This window comes from Caloenas nicobarica, chromosome Z, assembly GCF_036013445.1.
Source record: "Caloenas nicobarica isolate bCalNic1 chromosome Z, bCalNic1.hap1, whole genome shotgun sequence".
NCBI lineage: Eukaryota > Metazoa > Chordata > Aves > Columbiformes > Columbidae > Caloenas > Caloenas nicobarica.
Genome location: NC_088284.1, coordinates 100,718,234 through 100,739,990, shown reverse-complemented (window position 1 = coordinate 100,739,990; position 21,757 = coordinate 100,718,234). Strand labels below are relative to the sequence as shown.

At 39.6% G+C, this 21,757-nt stretch overlaps 1 protein-coding gene across 1 annotated transcript; it reads left to right on the top strand.

Annotated features, from left to right (window-relative positions):
- Window positions 1–745: 745 nt before the first annotated feature.
- STIL (STIL centriolar assembly protein) lies at window positions 746–21,083 on the top strand. Its single transcript, XM_065656243.1, has 16 exons — window positions 746–808; window positions 1,909–2,016; window positions 3,702–3,817; window positions 3,926–4,113; window positions 5,092–5,339; window positions 6,124–6,207; window positions 6,317–6,403; window positions 8,051–8,198; window positions 9,386–9,495; window positions 10,327–10,441; window positions 11,240–12,298; window positions 13,618–13,780; window positions 14,546–14,771; window positions 16,719–16,911; window positions 17,549–17,802; window positions 19,675–21,083. The coding sequence occupies exons 1-16, from the start codon at window positions 777–779 to the stop codon at window positions 20,501–20,503; spliced, it is 3,960 nt and encodes a 1,319-aa protein (XP_065512315.1). The 5' UTR covers window positions 746–776; the 3' UTR covers window positions 20,504–21,083.
- The last annotated feature ends 674 nt before the right edge of the window (window positions 21,084–21,757 follow it).

Below are 21,757 nucleotides of genomic sequence, written 5' to 3'. Positions count from 1 at the left end.
CGTGCGACCGCTAGGATCGGGGCGAAGCGCCCGGGCCCTGTCGCTGCTCCTCACCCCCGACGCGCCACCGGGCCCCGACCGGCTGTCACAAGCGTGCGCCCGGGTGCAGGCCCTCACTGACCCGCGGCCGCTGTAGGTGGCGCACGCCCCGGGACAGCCGGCTGGGAAAGGCCGGAGCGGCGCTTACAGCGGGACCGTTGTGTCGGTGTAGCTTGAAAGCGACGTCAGCAGCCACAGTCTCTCCCGGCGGCGCCCTGCGCTGCCATGGCAACCGCACTGCGCCTGCGCGCTCCCCGCCCTCGCGCTGACTGTTTGTTCGGCCGCCGGCCTTTTTAAATCCCCGGCGCGCGCGCTGGCGGTTGGTTCCCCGGGGTGCGCTTTGGTTGGTCGAGAGAACCGTTTCCCCCACCGCGCGCCGATTGGGTGGAAGCACGCAGTGGGGGCGGGACGCGGCCCCTCCTGCCTTCTGATTGGCCGGCGGCAGTTGGCCGTGGGCTGAGGGAGGCGCCGCAGCGGGGCGGGTCCGGTCCGGTACTGCCGCAGCGGCGGGAGCCGAGGCGGTTCCTGGTGCCTCCCCGCAGTGAGTGCGGTGCTAGTTAGGCCTTGGGGAGGGGGTGTCAGTGGCAGCTCCCCTTTCTCCGGGAACGCTGGCAGGGCCCCTCTGGCGCCCGGCTGAGGGAGGGCCTGCGGCGGGCAGGCCCCGCGCCCGAGAGCTGCCCCACGCCGGTGCTCCGCGGCCGGGAGAAGAGGAGGGGACAAAGCTGCGGCCGCCCCGCATGGACCCCGTTCTGCCCGGCCCGGACCCGAGGTACCCGCTTCGCGTCGGGGACGGTGCCCTGGGAGGGTCCGCCCTACCTCTGCGAGCGAGGGGCGGGAGGTGGAGCGTGGCCCCAGCCCCTTGGGGACACGCTGGGCCCGGCGCCGCTCTGGTTATGAAGAGCTATGGGGGGGGGGCGGTGTTTGTGATCCGTGCTTGCCAAAAACTCGTGAAAACAATGAGGCTTTAAAAAAGTTTCGCCTTTTACAAGCTTAAAGGATGCACTTACTTTCATGGACATTAAGCTCTTAATGAGAATCAATTAACTTTCGCTGGAAACATGAGGGGTCGGTGAGCTGCTTAGAGGGACGCCTTAAAAACAAAGTTATTTCCTGAGAACTTAAGGAAATGCGAAGGAAGAACCTTGGCAAAGTTTAACGCTTCAGATACCTTCAAAGGAAGTTCCTATTTGTTAGAAAGTATTGAGATATTTGCCAAATGATGTGGACTGTCAAAGGTTTTGTGTTTTACTTCACATGCTTGGTTCGGGCAACGATTGTAATCCTGTTTGTGTAAGTAAGTTTACATGATTACATACTCATTTCTTCAGGGCTCTTTGAAGTCTGATTGAAAATTTTGCACTGTATTATTTGAGTCCAGCCAACGCTTTATCTCAGAAGTCTTCAAAGCTTAGGTGAATTTAATGCTGACTTTAAAAAGTGACTAAAACAGGGCTTTTGGAAGCTGATCTAATATTAAGTTTGCTAAATCAAGATTTTCTGGATGCCATGGGAGTTTCTAATGATTTATAACCTTTTTCTTTCCTACAAGATATCCAGAGCAGCTTTTTCTTGAGCTTGATCTGCAAACTTGTATTTTTGGTCTACACATCTTCCAAAGTTACATGAAGGAACTGTCAGGTGGAGAATGAAATTTATGTGTTGACTTTGTAGTTCATATCCTTGACAACATCATAGGACAAAGTTTCTGCTTTATCGTCCTAGGCTTGAAACACAAAAAAGTGCTAACAGCTTATGTATGTTATTTGTTGGTTTTGTTACAGTGTTACTCCTTTGTTTCTTCTTATAAATGTACTTATAAAAGTACTAGGCTTAATGCATTTTTCTTTCATATCTCTGTGATCTTCCTAGATTTTTTGCTGAAAGGATGGTCCCTTTCAGTTTCCCTCTGTCGAAGTGTGCACTTTGGGACCCGGTCCCTGTGGGTGATGTCATTGGCTCACATATTGCATATTACAGGTAGGAATAACCTTTTTTTAAGCTACTAAAGGTTAAAATAAATCATGAATTATGTGATTCAAAGCCTCATTTTATCTTTTGGGTCTAGTGTATGATAAGGCACAAAGGAAAATAAAACAACTGGTGTGTTCATTATAAGGCTATAGGGATTTTCATTAGAAAGATTTGAGAGTTTCCCTTTCTGTGCTGTATCCCAGCCAAGTAGGTTGGACTTGCCTCAGTCTACGGTAACTTACAGTTTCTTTCAGTTTCCTTCTCATGCGGAAAGGTATAAAAGTAACTGTGTACCTGTAGTTTTCTTTAACATGTTTTTCCTTGTCTCTAAATATTTACAGAGGAAAAAAATATTTTTGACAAACTGGATACACATAGCATGATTCAAGTAAAACTTTAAACTAAACATTTTGCTTGCTTCAGGAATCTGGATTAAAATGCCGGAAGCTCTGATGTTTTTTTGTTTAGAATGAGCCTGGAGGCAAATCTGAAGCACTTGTGAATTTCTAGGACAATATGTTCCAGACCTGACTCGTAAAACAAATGGAGGGTAAAAAATTATCCTTATTACTTAACCGGTTAATTTTTATATGATGTTATAAAAATCTTACTGTAGTTATTAAAGCAAGTATATGAGCAAGTATATTCACTTATGTGCATATAAGGTTGAACAGCCCTTACATGCAGGTCAGAGGGGCCTCTACTTGTCCTTGTCACGTATTGCTCTTTGGGTTAAAATTAAAACCTTCAAGTTTTAGTAAAGTTTAAAAGAAATTTCTTTTATTTTGGTGAAGGCACTTCACTTAGTTAATCTTGAGCAGGTAGGATATGAGCCATCATCACAGTATTCACATAAACCACTAGCTTCACTTTCAACTTTGACCTCTTTTCAAGTCAGAATCATATAAGCTATCTCAAGCTAAAATAATATTGATGTATTGACTACCCTAGACTCCAAACCTACTAGCTTTTTTTTACTAAATAGTGATTTTATAATTACCTAATCTTTCTCTATACTTGCCTTCCTGTAGCATTGAGCCCAGTCTGCTGCTGCTTTAAGCATCCACACTAAATGAGAGCACTAAATGTGCTAAAATGAGAGAGCAACGTGTTAGTTAAGCTTTTTGGCCTATAATTCTCTTTAAATTTAGGAGACATTTTAAAGGTTCTGTGTTTTGGTTTTAGTGCTTCTAACTTTTTCCACCTTCTATTAAAATAATTCATTCATGTTCAACTCTAGCCTTTGTGACAATGTTGCCCTTCAGATGGAAAAGCTTTTCTCTCTCTTTTACTTATTCTCCACAGAAAAAAGCTCTTCTCTCTCCTTGTTATTTATTCTCCGCAGGAAAAAAATGTTTTCCCTCTGATGCTGGTTTGTTATACTAGTCAAGCCAAAATATTCTTGTTGAGGTGATAATACAGAGCATTCTGTGGAGCTGTTCTAGTTAAAATATGGCATTCTTGAATATGAATAGTTGAGGCAATGCTTAGAACATGAGCTAAAATTCCAGTGACATTTTATACCATGTTGTTAATTCTTACCTTTTTGTTGTTTAGGGCTTTGGGCTGTTTCTGTATATTTTCTTTTTAAAGGACAAAAAAAAAGTCTGGAAGGTATTCCAATATAATAAATACTTTTTAAAAAAGCATTAAAATAACTGGGGTCTTAAACTTGCTTATTGTCTCTTTAGAAACCCGAAGTTATCTTTGACAGAGAAAACCTTGCGACTCGCCTATCGCCATGCCAAGCAGAATGAAAAGAAATTATTTTCCTGTTTTTTGCTTGGGACTCTTGCAGTAGATGAAGGTAACTTTGAACATCAGGTTGACAGACAATGCTGTTTGGTTGAGTTTCTGTTATCAAGGAGCCTGAGTTATTGCTCTTAGACTCTAACTTTATTTATTTATTTTAAAGATGGGGAAAGTGTAGTGCTGACAATAGACCGCTTTGATCCTGGTCGAGAAGTTGCTGGTGGATCAGGCAAAATTCCAACGGCGTTTCTTCCTGGAGACTTTTTGATTCCATGTACAGTCAATGCCTGGGGACCTTCTGCAGATAATATTATAGTGCACACTGCTGAAGATATCAGCTTGGCTTTCGAGGTAGGCTCTTGGCAACTTTGGAGCCTCTTAATAAATTGTCTTCTAGGAAGGATGCTGGACTATGCACAGGGCTTGATTTCCAACCACCATCAATTTCAAATACAGCAAAGTTGTGGCTAAAGCAAAACTATTTAGTTGGTTATGTGAAATGTGCCGCTCAAGTGGCATTGAAAAGTGTATCAGAAACTATTAAAGTTAGTTAGCTTTTGCAAGTGTTTAAGGATCACATAGTCTTTAGTCTTGGACTAAAATTTTGCTGTCTGACCAAAGTTGTTCAGCTGGTCTGACCACCGAAACCAGCAAGACAACAGTGATTGCAGCAAACTTATTTAAATGAGAAGAAAAAAAAGCTTTTTCTTTCAAATCTGTCATGAATGAGTTGCAGTATTTCCATGGTTGTTGATTAAAAAAAAAAATTACTGCTAGGCAAGTGACTTGCAAGAAAGCATGTCAAGTCTATATATGTTAGTTGTAGCTGAAATGTGTGCTGAAAATGTGTGCTCTGCTGTAGATATATAATCTAGTAAACACACCTGTTTGCCCATAGATGTGTGTATTTGTGTATATATACAAATAATGCTTACTTCGCATCTAAACTTTCTCATAATGGTACATCCACATGTTAAAATATAAATTTATTGAATGCAAGTAAAAAAAAAATTGGCAGATCACCTTGAACCTTCTAGTTGCCTGTTGTTTTATTAATTTTTATACAATTTAAGTAATCTCAGGGTTTTTAATATATCATAAAGCAATGCTAAGATATGCATAGCTTAATTTCAAGTGTATTTTACGTTATTCATTGTATTCAATATAGCTACAAGCTTTAGAGACATGGGTTAACAGCTTTTTATACAGGGCCTACTGCAGCAGTAGCTATGATAATGATTTGAGTTTCTAGTGTAATACAACTTGAATCATGGTAGTCATATGAAGACAATTTTGTGTATTTTAACCTTCCCTTTTCCCAACTTCTAGGGTCTGCAGCGCAGTCTGTGCAGTAAAGAATCACTGGATCTTTGTAAGCTGCTCACTCTTAGAGCTCACGTTGTATTCACAGACAATTTGGATAATCTGCATTTCAGTTTTCACTGGGCTTCTATTACTGCAGCAAATATCTTGGAATACACCCCTGTGAAGTCTGTCCCAATTATTCCCACAGCCCTAGCAAGAAATTTGAACAGTCCTATGAATATTGCACAGGTTCGAGGAACTTATAAATGTGGGTGAGTAAAGGTGATGCCAAAACTACCTAAGTTATCTGGCGGGTTGTTGTATTTCCTAAAGCAGGTAGGTAGGCAAGATCTCACCCAGTGCTTTGCTTTTTAGTAAAATAACTGGCAGAAAAATAACGTAACTTCTTGGACTTGGAAAAATTTAGAATGTCATAAACAAGAAACAGCAAATGGGGTGGAGCAAAAATCTTAACTAGTTCAGTAGGAGTTCTTGATTTTAACTTGAGTAGAAGGATCTTCCACTGGGGCAGGGGGACACACCTCTAGTTAACATAATGACTATAAAGAGCATTTAGCATTTTAAACAATGTCAATGCTGGCTCTATAATGAAAATCAGATGAATGTGAGTCAAAGCTTTTTCTGTTAATCGTGCTTATAAGATGGTATTGGGGAATCATCATCCTGACTGATAGCTAAGTTAGTAGAATGAACTAAGGGTAGATCAAAGCAATAATTTGAAGCAATTGAATGTCATGTTATTTGGACCTTGTGAATGCCTCTCTGAAAGTTACTCTTCAAATTTAACATGACTCGCAATTCCGGATTTGTTGTGACTACCATGATACTAAGTAAATATGGTCCTTGATAATTCTTTGATACACAGGGAATGGATGAAAAGCTGATTAATTGCTGTAAGTATGAAAGAATGGGTTTGATTTTTTTTTTTCTGAATTTCTTACAGTATTTTCTAAACTTATATTTGTCTCTTCATGATTATTCTGAAAGACAGACTTCCAAAATAATAAAAACCAAAAAACTTCTGCTTTGTTTCAGCTACCTTACTATGGACCAGACACGGAAATTGCTTTTGCTGCTCGAGTCTGATCCCAAGGCTTATGCTCTGCCACTAGTTGGAGTGTAAGTGTTTGTCTCTTTGTACAGATTAATACATATTGATCTATGTATTTGGGGGATTATATAGTGGAAACTGAACTGTCTCTAATTGGATGTTTCTTCTTTCTTTTAGTTGGCTGAGTGGAGTTACTCATATCTGTAGTCCTCAAGTCTGGGCCTGTTGCTTGCGATATTTATTCAGTTCTTCAATTCAAGAAAGGCAAGTCACTTTTATCTACAAAACATAGAAGCTATTGGCTGCCTAAAAATGTATTCCACAGAAATGTATGGCAACATGGTCTCCATTTAAACATATTTGAGGAAATTCTGTGATTCATGTAGGAGATGGGGCTATCTGTTTTAATCTTTCTGGTTTTAAATTCTGCCTCACAATTTTTCTATGACTGAAGTGTTAGAAAGCTGAGCTGATATCTCAAAGACAGAAGAGGGTAAACATTAATATTGTTAAGGTCACTGCATTTTAGTTTGAAGAAGGACCAGCAAGCAGGAAACAGTAGTTTAAACAGTGGTGGGGTTTTGAACTTTTCTTATGGGTGTTTTATTTGACATAAACTTTCTCCCCGATTGTATCTGACCAACATATTGAAGCATATTGATTTGCAGCTAATACTCTCTTGTTGTGACTTCCTGCTAAATATTCTGGTTTTATAGTTTTTTGCATTCTGATTTTTTTTTTTTAATTGTGGTGTTAGTAGATATTCATTGCTCATTCTCTACATCTTTTCACTAGTAAGATTTGCTAAGTTCTATTTCTAGGGAAGGTGGTTTGGAGTTCAGGTGTTTATAGTTTAAACTGCTCTTCAGGTAGATTAAACTTTAAAATATACTGGAGGCATCTGCTTGTCCACACTTGCTTTTAAATTATGAAATAAAACCACATTTGATTAACAGATGTCTGTGATTACAGAATAGACTGTTTTCCCTTAACAAGTTAAATATGCCCAAATACAGATAAGAGCCCAATTAGATTATTAGATAGGCAAGTTAGATGCTTGACTCTCATTAACTTTTGCTGATTCCATCTTGGAAATGGATTAGACAGATTTGATGAACCATGCAAACAGAATTAACCTCTGCAGATTAACTGCTTAATCTGTGTATCAAACATTTTTAACTCCTAAGTTGTTAGTATAATTTTAAAGTCGTGTGTAAATGTGTTTTTCAAGCACCTTGTTCCTACTGCTTTATTTATCTCATGTATTACTTTAAAAAAAACCCCAACCAAATACACACACACCCCTCCCTTCCCAACAAGTGCTTTACAAGTGCTATAAAATGAAAAATTGTTCTGAAAGTAGTACTACCTTTTCTTGGAAATGCACACTATTTTCATTATCCTTGATCTTTTGTGTTAAATGTAGACTGTTTTTCCTTACTGTTCTTTGCCTGTAGACAAAACTTCAACATAATTTTTCTTAAAAAAATATGTCTTTACTAATGAGCATTTCTGGAATATTTAGTGATAACTGAAACACTAAGTGTCTTTAGAATATGTCTTCAATTGAATGATAAAGAAAAAATCACAATATCGTTTTTACAGCTTTTTTCCTTCTGTGGTATGATTGAAGCCTTCCTGGAATTCATTTAAAGTACTAAGTGATCCTAAAGGTTTGAACTAGGAAATAGATGAATTGTTCCCATTTCTCTGCTTTGTTTTGATTCTTTCATGTGGCATCAGTCCTAAGTCCCATCTGCTGAGCACCACTCAAAATGCACTGATTCACCAGTTTGCTAAAGAATGTGACAGTTTGCTCAGTATATTGAGAAACTAAGGGTCTTCTTCCTGTTTCCTAAGGTTTGGTTGGTTTTTTTTGTTTTGTTAAGATGTGTTTTCTTTCTATTTTAGGGTTTTTTCAGAATCTGGGAGTTTTCTTATTGTGCTTTATTCATTGACACACAAGGAACCAGAGTTTTATGAGTGTGTTCCATGCAGCAGACAGACTGAACTAGGATTTCAGATCTTAACTTGCAATGAAACAGTACACCTCTACAAAGTAGGTGCCTTGGTTTCCTACTGCATCACGGTACTTTAAAATTTTACTTTTAATCTAAGTACATAAACGAGGAGTCACTATAATGTGACCCAAATTGAACTGCAGTGTTTGAAAATGATGTAGCTCTATAAAGCAACTTTTTTGAAGCGATTACTGCAAATTCAGAGTTTGTATCTCAAATTGAGAGATGACCTCCAAAGTCAGCAACTGCTCACTTTTCTAAGGGCATTAAGAATCTGTCTTTTAAAATGTAGTGTGCTGCGTTGGACCTCCTTAGTGCTCCTTCTTACTAGTGACCTTTTGGCTTTATGAGCAGAGATTCTGATTTCCCATAGCATTTGTTAATCTGGTGTGCTGTGTGCGTGCTGGACACGTCTAACAACTGTTGTGGGTGATGCATATCAGTGCTTTCTGGAGAGCAAAGCTGGGTAACTTGTGCTTTGCTTGAAGTTGAATGCAAAAGGGAATTCAGTGGTTACTAATCTGCAGATCTCTTGCTGCATTACAGTAACAAAGCAGGAACGATTTTATCTCTGTGTGAAGTAACTCCTTGAAAGAATTTGATGATACAGTGGCTGGAAGATAACTAATAAGATTTGAGGAAATTCTAGGAAATATAGGAAATCTCAGTTCCTTACATGTTTCCTAGGCTTGTGCAGAACCTGCAGTTGAACTGTTAATGTATGTTCCTATGCTCCGGTAGAGAAGCAGCTAGTGTAACATGTGTCCTGTGCTGTTCTCTTTCCAATTAAATTCCCCTGTTCGGGGCAGCCTTCCACCTTTGGCCTGGGGACAGCTTATTTTTCTCAAGATGACAAGCCTCTTAACACTGGCTCACTTCTGTTGTCTCCAGGGCTTGCCCTGCTGTGCTGTGTGAAACAGTATAGGAACAGTTGCTGTTTCCTATGGTGGTGAAGGCTTGTGGAAAAGTATCTAAGCAGTTACAGCAAGGAAGCATCTGCTCGTGGCTATAATTAGGCCAATTACTTTACAGAGTAACAGGGGGAACAGTGTTAAACAGGAAGGGAAGTTGCCTGCCTCCTTGTAGTGGTGAAAGAATTGAGAATTGAAAGTGGAGGACAAGCAGCAAATAATCAGATATAAATGTCCTTAAAACTATTTCTTTGTGAGTAGTACCTCAGTGATTAAAAGTTGGAAGTCTTAATATACAGAAAATTTCATTCCAGAATGTCGAACCTTCAGACAAGAGCCCTATCCAGTTTGAGTTGAGTGCAGAAAACCAAAATGCAGAAACCGAGTTCTTCAGCAGAGTTTGCGAGAAACTTCCTATCAGAAGGTAAATCTTTCAGATGTCATTTATATGCAAAAATTAAATATTTATTAGATGAGGTTTTTTTGGCCACTGCTGTGCCAGGTGTCATTTTAGCTGTGCATACAGTGATCTTATTGCATTAAAATCTGCATATGTGATTTTGTTTATTCCTAGGGTTAATATCCTTCAAATTAGATGGCCAAGCTGACCAAACTCCAAGAGAAACTACTCATAGTTCTACTCTTGATACTGCTGGTTATAATTTATACAGTTCATCTTTCTAAAAAGGCTTTGTTGCTGATGGAGATTAGTTCAGTTTAAGCTTTCTGTGAGATCTGCCTTTTGAAGCAAATCTCTCATTGAAATCTACTGAAGTTGGTAGAAATTCCTTTTTCCTTCTGACTTTTCAAAGCTGTGAGACCTGGATAGGTTGAAACTCAGGTTCTTAAAAATCCCTAAGTTATCAGTCAAGTTATCTATGAATACAAGATGACCTTTATTTTCTGTTAAACAATGTTACAGTCTTTACTGTAGCACTCCTTATCTTTCTAATATAAATCAGCGCCTTACTGTTAGAATGTCACTTAAAAGATATGTATGTTTGAGGGTGTGGTGAGGGAGGATTAGTATCTTTTTGCCCAAAAGCAACATTTGAATTTTCACTGTTTGAACTTAGAACTGTTTGCTGTATGAACTCCCAGGCTAACTAGGGAGGAGATGTATAGCAACTGCTTCTTGAAAAAATGATGCTGATATTGCACTGTAGATGGCACAGTGAAAAACATGAAGATTCATGTTACTGTGAACAAATCTGACAAGCAAACATTTTTAGTTTGATTTTTTTGTTGGTTTTAGTCCTTCCCAAGGTTGTTCACCCAGCAAGTTGTCAGCAAGTGATCATGACTCTGGTGTAGAAGATGAGGATTTATCCCCCAGACCAATTCCAAGTCCTCACCCAGTGAGCCAACAGGTAACTAAGTAAATAATGTGACACTTAAAGCACCAAAACTCATTGTAATGGGACCAGAGAGTATAAAGCTCCTGTCTTAAAATGCTAGCAGGGGAAAACAGGACTGAAGAAATGGACCAAGAGTCCTAACTTCTGCTGTAGTTAACCTTCCTTTTTTTCCAGGATTATAGACACTTTAATTCCTGTGTATGGTAGGATTTGGAAACAGAGAGAATAGGTTCTACTTTGGGAATCTTGCTACCATTAAATGGAAGAGCTGTGGTGTCTGAGGCAAAAATAGATGCAGCAAACTCTTGTGTGTGTATTTCTGGATAAATGAAATAAAGATCTGCTGATGTGTCCTTTTTTATTGCAGCATATACAAATATAATAGCAGCCCTCATACAGCACAAGTCTAGAAGAATGTGAGAGTTGTGGATTATAAAATCTGATCTGTTGCACCTACCTTCTGGGTCTAAGAATAGTAAGAGAGAACATGTAGTCCGCTTCTTGAAGGGGAAAGATTCATACTCGGAAATGTGCTCCAGGATGACACGGAGCATTCATTTGGTAGACATGACTGTTACACCTCATGAAAGCAATTTTGTCTTTTAAGAATGATACTAGAGATCTTGCTGCTTTTTCTGTATCAAGACTCTCCAGTCTTTAGAAAAGTGATCAATGTGTAGTTAGTTTAGAACTCGTAATGGTCTATATTGGTTTTAAATGAAAACATTTTCTTTGAAATTCTGCATGTGAAGAGCTGAAAGACAACATTTTTAAATGATCTTAAACTTGCTTGTGTAATTGTCCCTTCAGGTTACCAGGATCTTTCCTTTGGTTCCTGAGCTGTCACTTGTTTTGGATGGGAGTTTCATAGAATCAGGACAATCATCTAAGCCTATGGGGACTTCAAATGCTAAAAATCTACCCTCAATGCTACATCAGCCTATTCCAAAGAAGTGGTGCTTGGGATCGACGTATTACCCCACCCAGCACTCTGAAGACAAGCAAAACTTCTCTGCTAATACAGGAAATCCCTCTTTGAGGCAATTACCAAATAATTTAAGCCAGAAAATTCCAACTTCACAGCAGTCCAGAGGAAAGCAAGCTCTACCACAGCAACAGTTGCACTGTAAGAAAGCTTGCCTGCAATCGAGAAAAAGTTCTGGATCTTCTTCTCCTTCAACCCCATGTAGTGGGTCTTCCCCAGACACCTCTGTACATCACCCCAGAAAGCCATCAGAAAGACTTGTATTAAATCCCAATGGAGTCACACAGCAGGGAGAGCCTTCAATTAGAAGAACATTGATATCCAGTTCCAAGCAGCTCCCTGCTGTTGTGCAGCCAGTCCTCAACACCTCTGCTTTTTCACCACAGAGCTGCAGAAGACCCCCAGAACTGCAGGTGCCGGTTCAGGTGCCACAGTGTTGTCCAGTCAGGGCATGCAACTGTCAGTATCCTGCTTCGGTCCAATATAATCCCATAAACTCATGGCAAGGAATTGGTCAAATAAGCCCCAAACATGGAGCAGAAATCCAATCAGAGATGGCTCAACAGAATCCATGTATGCTGCTCCATCAAAATATCATTTGCCCAAATATTTGCTGCAATCCAGGATATACCACAAGCAGCCCTGTAAGCATGAGATATCATGGGCAAACAGGGAACTGTTCTCTCGACAATAGCTTATCATCTGGAATGAGACTGCCTTCAAGTGAAAGCCCCTCTAGTCCGCAATTTTGTGCAGCCCACTCACCGTGCCTGCACGTCCCTCCTTCTAAAGCAGGATCAGATAATGGAATGATGGGATTATCTCCAGATGCGTACCGGGTTCTTACCGAACAAGACAGACAACTCAAATTACTTCAAGCTCAGGTCTGTGGAAATGGCAGCTTTCTCCTCTGCCCTCGTAGTGATTATGCTTTGATAGTTCCCCTGCCAAAGGAATTAATTTAACTGTTGTCTGTCCTTGTTAGAACAAGAGCCTGTTATGCCAGCTGCAGTTTGGGGATAAAGGGGGGTCCTGATTAGCTCTGCTAATTGGTGTCCCTTAAATGAAAACTATTTGACTCTTGCCTAATTAAATTTTGCATTTATTTTTATTGTATTTCCATAACATGAAGGTTTCCCTTTTTGCAGACTGTTTTATAATGCAAACCAGGATAACTTCTGTATAAATGCTTTCCCGTATATATTCTTGTTTACTGCATAGGCTACAGGCTTTGGAATTACTGTAAGTGTACAGGTGAAGCACAGAATGTCTTGTGTTGCTTTGTCCACCTTCAAGCCTGCAGCTTGCTGAGCTGTTGAGGCTGTTGCTTTTTAAAGTTCCGTTGCCTGCAGCAGACTGGTAGTATTCATCAGGTGTTTGTTGCTGCACTGGACAATTAGGCTTTGGTGGCCTTGCAAAGTTCTGGTTTGATACCAAGTTAAGTTTCTTCAAAATATCGGCCTCTTGAGTTACACTGCTGGCCCTGTGTTTTGCAGGATATGATTTGGGGCTGAAGAGCCAGAGTTTAAATTTTGCTGCTGGTGATGAATAATAGGAGTAGGAAAGTTGCTCGCAATACATATTTTTCCCACTGAAATATGCTTTAGATATAGTTCCTTTATGTAAAATCAAGCTCTCAAAGCGGGGGTTGTGCATGAGAGCTGGAAACCTTCCCTTATTGTGTTAATGCAGACTTCACTGTTATGATATTTCTCCACGGAGCTGTGAACTAATTGGTGAACAAGGTAGATGCAAATACTACAGTGAAGATTTCCTGGGCAGCCATAAAGTTATAATTTAAGTGCTTAGTTTTGTAATTAACATAAAGTTGGTTTAGCATGGTGTAGGGACAGTTGGCATATAAATGCTTGGCTGGTAAGTCGGTAATAGGCTTTGTATATAAGTGAAAGGGACAGAGAATACTTCCAACAAGTGTACTGCAAATAGGCTTTACTCAAGTTGTCTTGCTGTAGTTCTGCCAGCGTGCTTAAAACCTCTTCTTTGCCAGCTCTGCCAACATCAAAATTGATGTTTTGATTTATGCCACACGCACTGCTGAGAACTGGAAGGTTATCAGGCTTCTGTGGCAATGCAACCTTGATTTGAATCCAGATCTTGGAGGAGCCTAATTTAGTGATTCACTTCTGCCTGTTATGCTTTATATTTTATTATACAAATTATAACTGTTTGATAACCGTTACAGATCCAACGCTTATTGGAAGCTCAGGCTTGTCAGGCGGGTTCCTCTGGCCCAGCTGCAGCTGGCCACGCTCCGCAGCCTGGGGAGCAAGGAGACCTTGTTTCTATGGAAACACAGTCCTCACCAGGTTCACACATGAGAAGTGTGAGCATTGCAGTGGGCACAGGTAATGCTTTATTCTTTAAAAATAGACTGACATCACTTTTTCTGGAGGTTTCTGTGATTTGTTTGGGCACGGAGGGAATATTTTGCGGAAATGCTGAACACACACAAATGTGCACTTGGATACAATAAACAGCCAGGTTCTCTAGGTGTTATTTGGAAGTTTAGACTGGAGCTATTTTTGTCTTTGGGCTGCAATGGCAGTGATTGCCATCACTGGAAGAATTATTTTTCCAATAGCTTTAGCAAGGTCTTCTATTTTAAATTGTGCCTTATTGCAAGAAAAAATCCACATCTTTTCTTGAATGAATATATTGTTTTGAAAAGCAATGGCTTCTGTCCCATCTGCTGTTCTGTTAAATATGTTATTGATGCTTTTTGTAAGTCATGCATTTACATGCATGGAGAGGAGACTGTGTTGGCTTTAATTTTAGCAAGTTAGGCAGCTCTGTCTGTAAAGTTACATATTATCTTATTGGTTTCTGTTAAATCCATGGAAATACTGTGGTTAGTCTGGAGGAAATTTTCAAACTGGCTCAAGGTCAATGCATTAAAATGCTTTAATACAACCATTTATTTTCATCAAGTATGCTTTGGCAGAAATTAGGATTTGAATGGTGTTTTGGCAACTGTTCGAAACCCTCAATAACTTTTAAAATGGTGAAAAAATGTGAATGTAAGGAAATGACTCCTAACTTTAAAAAGCCAAAGGGTCTCAGAAGATAGTAATGACTTTCCTTAAATGGATAAATCTCTAATTTTCTTCTAGGTGCTAGCTTATTTTGGAATACAGCCTCAGAAAAACAAGACGTCTCCATATCACATGGAAAAAAAGAGGATGAAGAGATTTCTAAGGAAGACATAAGCATTTCGATTAATGCTGAACAAGATGCAAGTAATACAAGTATTGCTTCTTCCTTAAAGGTGGTTGACATGCCCAGCTTTGTAGACAGTGTTCATCTTGTGGAAGAAGGAACTAACCAGAACACTCTCCAGTAAGTAACCAGAATATCTTGTGTTCACGTAATATGCTGAACTACCTTTCATAAGTTACTACTTTCATACTTCTTTTTTTTTCAGGAATTATAAATAGCCACCTGACTTCAGTTATTGTGTTCTTTCCCTTCTTTGTTTTTTAATTATGCATCGAATTGTACAGCTCACCAAAACACAGTTGCCTTTAGAGTCTGCATTTATCAGTGTTGCACATTTAGCTAGTCTACCTATCAGCAGCAGCTGATGGCAAAAGCCTTTTACTTGGAAAAACATATAGAGTGTTGGCAACATTCCCTTTCTTACCTTAAATCCGGAGGGGCAAAGGGGACGCTGCTGTAGCCAGTTGTTTTCCTACAGTGGCTTTTCCCTGTCAGCGTTCAGAACCCTTTTAATTCTGAGGGGCTTAGAACAAGGGGTTTATGATTATATGACTGTTCCCTGAATTTCTGTATGTTTTACACTTAATTACTTTGTGTGTAGTGAATGCAGGTACCAACTTCACTGCTGTTAATTAAATTATTTGAAGATCATATTTTTTATAGTCCAATGACTAATCTCAGACTAGTTTGGGAAGAGATTTAAAAATATTTTTAATTATCTATGTGGATGTTATTTTTACACAGTGAATAGCTCAACAGTTTAGCATTTTTAATGATCTAGTATTCTCTAAGTAAAAAGCCAAAGGAGGGGAAATACCCTTCCAGTTAAATTGGGTTTCTAAATTGGGAAAGATGATGATAATTAAGCTATAACTTAAATATTCATTGTCCTTGATAAAAGTATTATCTGCAAACATATTCTGCTACCGTAAGTGTTACTGATTCAAATCAGTCATTTGAATGTTATATTTTAGAGAGATGCCATCTTAGGATTCTCCACAACTTAGATTCATGAACCTGTAAGATAGCTGTGTAAGTATCTTACAGTAGGAATGTAGAACACCACCCAGATCTCTTTGAGGAGGAAGGGAACAGTTTTGGGAATGAAGAATAATTGCTAGTGGAACAGTAACTGATAACCTACATTGTCTATCTGGTATGTCACGTGATTGAAATCTTATCACTTTCAACACAGGCGATTGATCAGTTGAGCTCTGAAATGCCCTTATCTTACACTTGTCTCCTGAGGAGGAACAGGAGGAGGAGGAGGGCCACTTAGGGATCTCCTCGGGATGGTAGTACTATTGATAGGTCTGGTCTCAAAAGATTTACGCGATGCACACACTAGCTAGCTGAAGGGGATGCGGAGCATCGCATTGTAATTCATTCTAGAATATTTACCCCCTTTTATCTGGAGACTTCAGGAGAGATTATGTTTCTTCATTCAGCTATTCATTCTGCTATTGAGAAATATTTCAATTAGGTGTTTGTTCTCAGTTCATGATACACAGTGTGTATTGTGTATGTGTGTGCTTGTAACAGTGTCTTTGAGAAGTTTTTAATGAGGCTTCCGTGGCAGTTTAAAAACGCTTTATCACTTATCTTGGTAAAAATGGCTTTTTGGATAAGTCATGTTTCAAAACATATGGAAGATACTTACTCCTAAAGGCTTTTCAGTGGCCATATAAATGCTGGAAACATAAGACAAACTTCAAGTTGTTAATAACTTCAATTTCATCTGCTTTAAGGTTAAGTCATAGGGTGTCATTGAGTTTTCACTGGTCCAGAGAAGCCATCGCCAGCCAAATCACATTTTGAAAAAATATGATTTGTAGTTCCATGCTGTAAGTTGTATTTCCTCAGTCCTCAAGTGACTTTTGAAAGAAAATGACTGCAGAAAGGAGCCAAGTGTCAAGTAGTAGACAAACCAAGAAATATTAGGATCTGTTTCCACTACTCATTTTTTTCTCCTCTTCTGGTGTTCATGAAAAGATTAGATACACATAGTGATACATGTGCTTTTTCTGTTCCAAGGAAGTATCTAGCTATCTTGGTGTTCTCTTTCAGAAATGGAAATGTTTCCCAAGCACTTGTTCATAGTTCATCCTTGGAAGAAAGTACTAGTGTGTCTTTACAGAAAGACCCAACAGAGGGAGCCAGCACCCATGTGGTGGTAACAAGTGAGCAAAACTCAGAGCCACCCACCTCGTTGCTGCCTCAGCATCTGTCAGAGGATCAGAAGCTTTACCAGGACTTACTGGTAATTCATGTATATTTGATGTTCTTCACTGAATACAACAGTCAAAGCAGCACACTGCTGAAGCTATGATGTGGTATCGGCATGAATGAAAGTTGCGTGTGGTTTTCAAGTTCACATGTTGTGTTCTACAGAAAAGTTCCTAGTTTGTGGTTCTTTTCTTTTTTTTTTTTTCCCAAGGTTTAAGTGGGTATTCTATTCTTCACTCTTCCATGCATACATGAACTACTGTCTGCTGTCTAATAAATAATAATTATTTAGTTCAAAGATAAATGTCAGTTGATAACTTCCCAAATTAGTGCCCTTTAAAATAGCACAGCATTTTACCTCCAAATCTCTTAAAGGGCAAGTACTTTATTCTTGAACAATATCAGTATGTCATGTGTTTAAATTCAGAAGACTCTTACAAAAAGCTTGAAATGTAAGATATTCCAGTGTTTGACTACACTGCTGTGAATTTACATGACTGTACCTGAACTGAATCTGAATTTGACTTCTTTGTAAGAATAAGCTGTTAACCTATCTAGTGACAGCTAAATTAAATTGTGTAAGAATAAACCAGGATTTTGTTTTTTGACACCTCTTGCATGTCATGATGGTTTTGTCTATGCGGTCTCTCCCCTGCTCCCTTTTTCTGTAGGGCCAAGTAAACCAACTCTTAAAGTCCTCGGAAGAGCAAGATCACTTGCCTGTAGAATCAAGATTCACTAATGATGATTGTCCTAAGCATCAGGATATTGATGATACAACAGAGACGGCTTCAGGGACTGACACGGGAGTGGTGGATAAAGAGAGTGTGTTTAGTGCTACACTCAAACAGCTGAAGGGTCTTGGAGTGACGATTGACTCACCTGGCAAGATAAAGAAGGATACACACAAAGTGGAGAATGCCAGGTAAATAGTGGTGGTTTTGAGTAGCAATTTGTAGATCCAAACAAAAATTAAGATTGGCTCGACAAAGGAAGAGAAGGAACTGTGTTCAATGCCACTGGGGATTTGTTTGGCAACTTGATCCACATTTCCTGCAAAGATGAAACACTGGCTGATGCTATGGGTATTTCAGATAGGTTTAAGAGCTCTGCTAGCAAAACTCAGATTATTTAAATATAACACAAGTAGCTCTAGCTGTTTGAGCATCTGGTGATTCTTAAAGCATTGTGCATGCAGTAGCACAAAATTCCCTAGAATAATAATGAAGCTGCTTGAGTAATTTCAATCCTTTGGGCTATGTCAAAGTATTCCAGAGAAACGCTGGACTTGAAGCTGAACATTAAGCAGCTATATATTTTGTCACTGCTGCTTAACCCTTGTCTTGCGCTTCACCAGTAAAAGTGAAATTGTTATTGTAGTTTTGATGCATAATCAAAACTGGTTCTATCCTAACCACTTGTTATTGTGAGTGGTTTGCCTTGAAACAGGGAGGCTTCAGTGGCTGGGGAGGGAAACAGCCTTGATTAAATGGAAGAAGGAGCAGAAGTAATTTTTGAATAAGGTGTTTGAGGCACAGGAATTTATTTATGTAGCTGCTTAGCCATAGGCTGACTGTCTGGTACAACTTCACTTTCATCCTTATTGGCTTCTTGATACTAGTATATAACTGTTATGTAGACAAACAAACGAAAAATTTACCATCTCCTAATTGGTCTTCTCGTCAGCTATGTATCAAAAGCTGTTTCCAGTCATACAGTTCCTAAGCTCTTTTCTCTCCTCTTCATTTGACTTCATTATGTATTTTTCTGGAATTTCTAGGCTGCCTTCCTGGCTGGAAAGTCTGTCAGTGTTCTTCTAATGTCAATAATATGCTAATAAGTGAACCTGTAAGACAAAACTGGAATTCTTGGGGCTTTTTCTTCAAACTTGGAGAGCAGGGTGGGATTCTTCCTTCTGCCACTTTCATGACTGATAAACAATTCTGAGAAAAGGTCTACAGCTCAGCAGAGAAGTAAACAACAGTGCAACTCCACAGCATAATTAGGGGTGGTTCATCTGAGCCAGGAGTTTGCTCTCATTAAGAAAACTTCAGAATCTGTGCTCAAGTTGAAATAGAACAACTCTTCACTCTCAACATGAGGAATTTGAGGTTTAAACATAAGGTTTCTGAACTAGTATATGACACATGTACTAAATGCACTGGTTTATAACCACTACCAGCGTACCAGAGTTTGTCCTTTCAGTCTTTGAATACCTAATGTATACAAGAAATCAGTGTACCAAGCAACAGAATGAATGAAGGATGCCTTCAAAAACTAGAACCTTGCAGGCTTCTGGAAACAGATACTATGTCAGAGTTTCTGTAAAAATCCAGGAATTGGCATGCATCGGGAAAGAGGAAATGTTCTGTAATTGGGCTTCTATCTAGATGTTAATTTTGGGTTGGGTGCATCTAGAGTCTTAGGATCAGAAACATCTAATGTCACATTCACTAGTGAGAACAGACCAAGAGCTCAAACCTGCTTTAAAAATAAAACCAACTCTGAAACCTGCTAGAGGTGGGTGGTTCTTCATAGGAGAGTTGTGGTTAGTATTGAACCAGAAGGCAATATCATCAGTTGTCTAACACAGTGTTCGGATACTGTTGGAGTAACTGGAGAGCTGCTTTTTAGTATGTGCAGAATGTATGATCTTGGCGCCGAACAGCCTGATTGAGCTGTGGTGTTCAGAAAGAAGGAAAAATGGGACAGCGAGCAAAATGAAATTATCAGATTATGTTGTGAAATGCATACTTTGTCTGTAATGCTAAACTGACTTTTTGGTGCTTTATTTCAGCATCTTAGCTTGCATAAATCCTGAAGCAGTGGTTCCTGGACTAAATTATATGTCATTTGCCAACGTCAGCATGTGTGGCTTAACTCCTAATGTTGTTGATCTGAGCATGGAAGCAAATGCTATAGCACTCAAGTATCTCAGTGAAAATCAGTTATCTCTACTTTCTCTCAGTCACTCAGGCCAAAATCCTCCTGCGGATTTATCTTTCCAAGACGTCTTGCCTACAAATATGGACAAGAGCATGGTGGGTCTTAGCTTAATTTCACCAAACAATATGTCTTTTGCAACCAAGAAGTACATGAGGCGATATGGGCTGATACAGGGCAATGACAGTAGCGAAGATGAAGAGGAACTGCAGGTCCAAGATGGCAATTCTGGCACTGTCAAAAGCAAAAGCAGGCTGGACAGAAACTGCACCCCTGTGTCAGATGGCTTCAACCACTGGACTGAATTATCCAAAAGAATTGATAGAAGACTTCCCATTCATCTAAAAAATCACAGCAGAGAGCTGACTACTAATGCTTCTCCACCAGAATTGAACAGCCCTGTATTAAAAAATATTACAAATGAAATTTTTCCTCCCAGAGCAGATCAAGCAGATGAAGACTCGGTTCAGGTTTTAAAGGATTTAAAACCAAAAATGAAATTGTTACCTGGGAGGGTTGAATTCACTGAACAACCTGGCAGGAAAGATGAAGGAGATATTCAAGTTTTCCCTGGAAATCTGCATACTCCAGCCCTGGAAACATTAAACCAGTCCAACAGTATTAATTCTGTTGGCACCATTCTTGATGTGAAACAACTCAGGCAGTTGCCAAAGTTGTTCTGAGCATCCCCCGAGATGGCTGGCAACCACTGTTTCGACTCTGAGAGGGACCCCTCAGTAAAACACTATAGAGAACCAAGGATTAAGCTGTCTTTGAAGAGGTCACTCTGTTTTAGCAACATAAAACTGAGTTTTTAGCCCAGGTTGGGGACAGCCACCCCTAAATGCCTGGTTGAGTCAGTGCTGAGCAGCACTGAAGTACGTGTGCACTTTTGTTTACAGTTAGGCGTGATTTTAAAGTATCTAAAAGGTGAATCGACTTGAGCCCAAGACTTGCTCTGATATCCTTTTAACAATGATGCTTATTTAAATGTTTTTCTGTTTACTTTTTTAAAACACTGACTTTTATGTGTTTGTGCCAACTGTGAGCCATCGATACTGTGTGTGGCAGAGCAGGGGTAACAGAGCTAAAGCACTAACTTCTAGAAATCTGCTGAAATGGTTGAATTACTGTGTGTGGGGTTGTGTCTGATGGGAAGGGAAGTATAACTGTGGCCTCACCTTGCATAAAATTATTTTGAATTCAGCCAAAATGGCACATGTAACTTTCTGTATCATGAAATCTTGAAAGGAAATTGGAAAAATGAGCACTTTTAAAACTTTTGTGATTTTTTTGGAATGTTTTCTATTTATTTGAGAAGTACATATTGCTTATAAAGGTCAAAGTTTCCATTAAAAAAAAAAAAAACCACACAACAAACTTCATTTGTCTGATGTAGCCTTTATTTAAGACATGCCACTTCCCAGTCATCGTGTAGAATGGCTAACTGGAAGTGTGAAGATGTCACTTGCTACTGAACTCTTCAAGAATTCCAATACTGGGTGGTGAGTGTGCAAAAATAATTTGTTTACTTTGTTCTGTATAAACGTACAAGTATTCGGTGATGAAGTGCTACAGTCTATTAATGAAACAGCCCTTTTCCATAACACTGTGATGATAGTGTTCCACACATGGAGGAATTTAGCGATTCAATTTCTGTTAAGACTTTGACTTTCGGTCCGTTTTTAGGTGGTGTGGTTTTCGTGGTTACAATGTGTTGCCAGCGCCGTAGGAACCCGCTAGTGCCGGTTTTGCTCGCCCACAGCCAGTGGGTCTGAGGCCAGGGCTGGGCAAGTGGGCTGTGGAGTAACACACCTCTGTCCTGACCTCTTGCTCTTGGGAATGAGACAGCAGCTCTGGAATTGTCAACTCATTCCCCTTCCCACCGTTCCTGACGGGAGGACAGCACAGAATGATGGTCGAGCCATCTGTTTCTC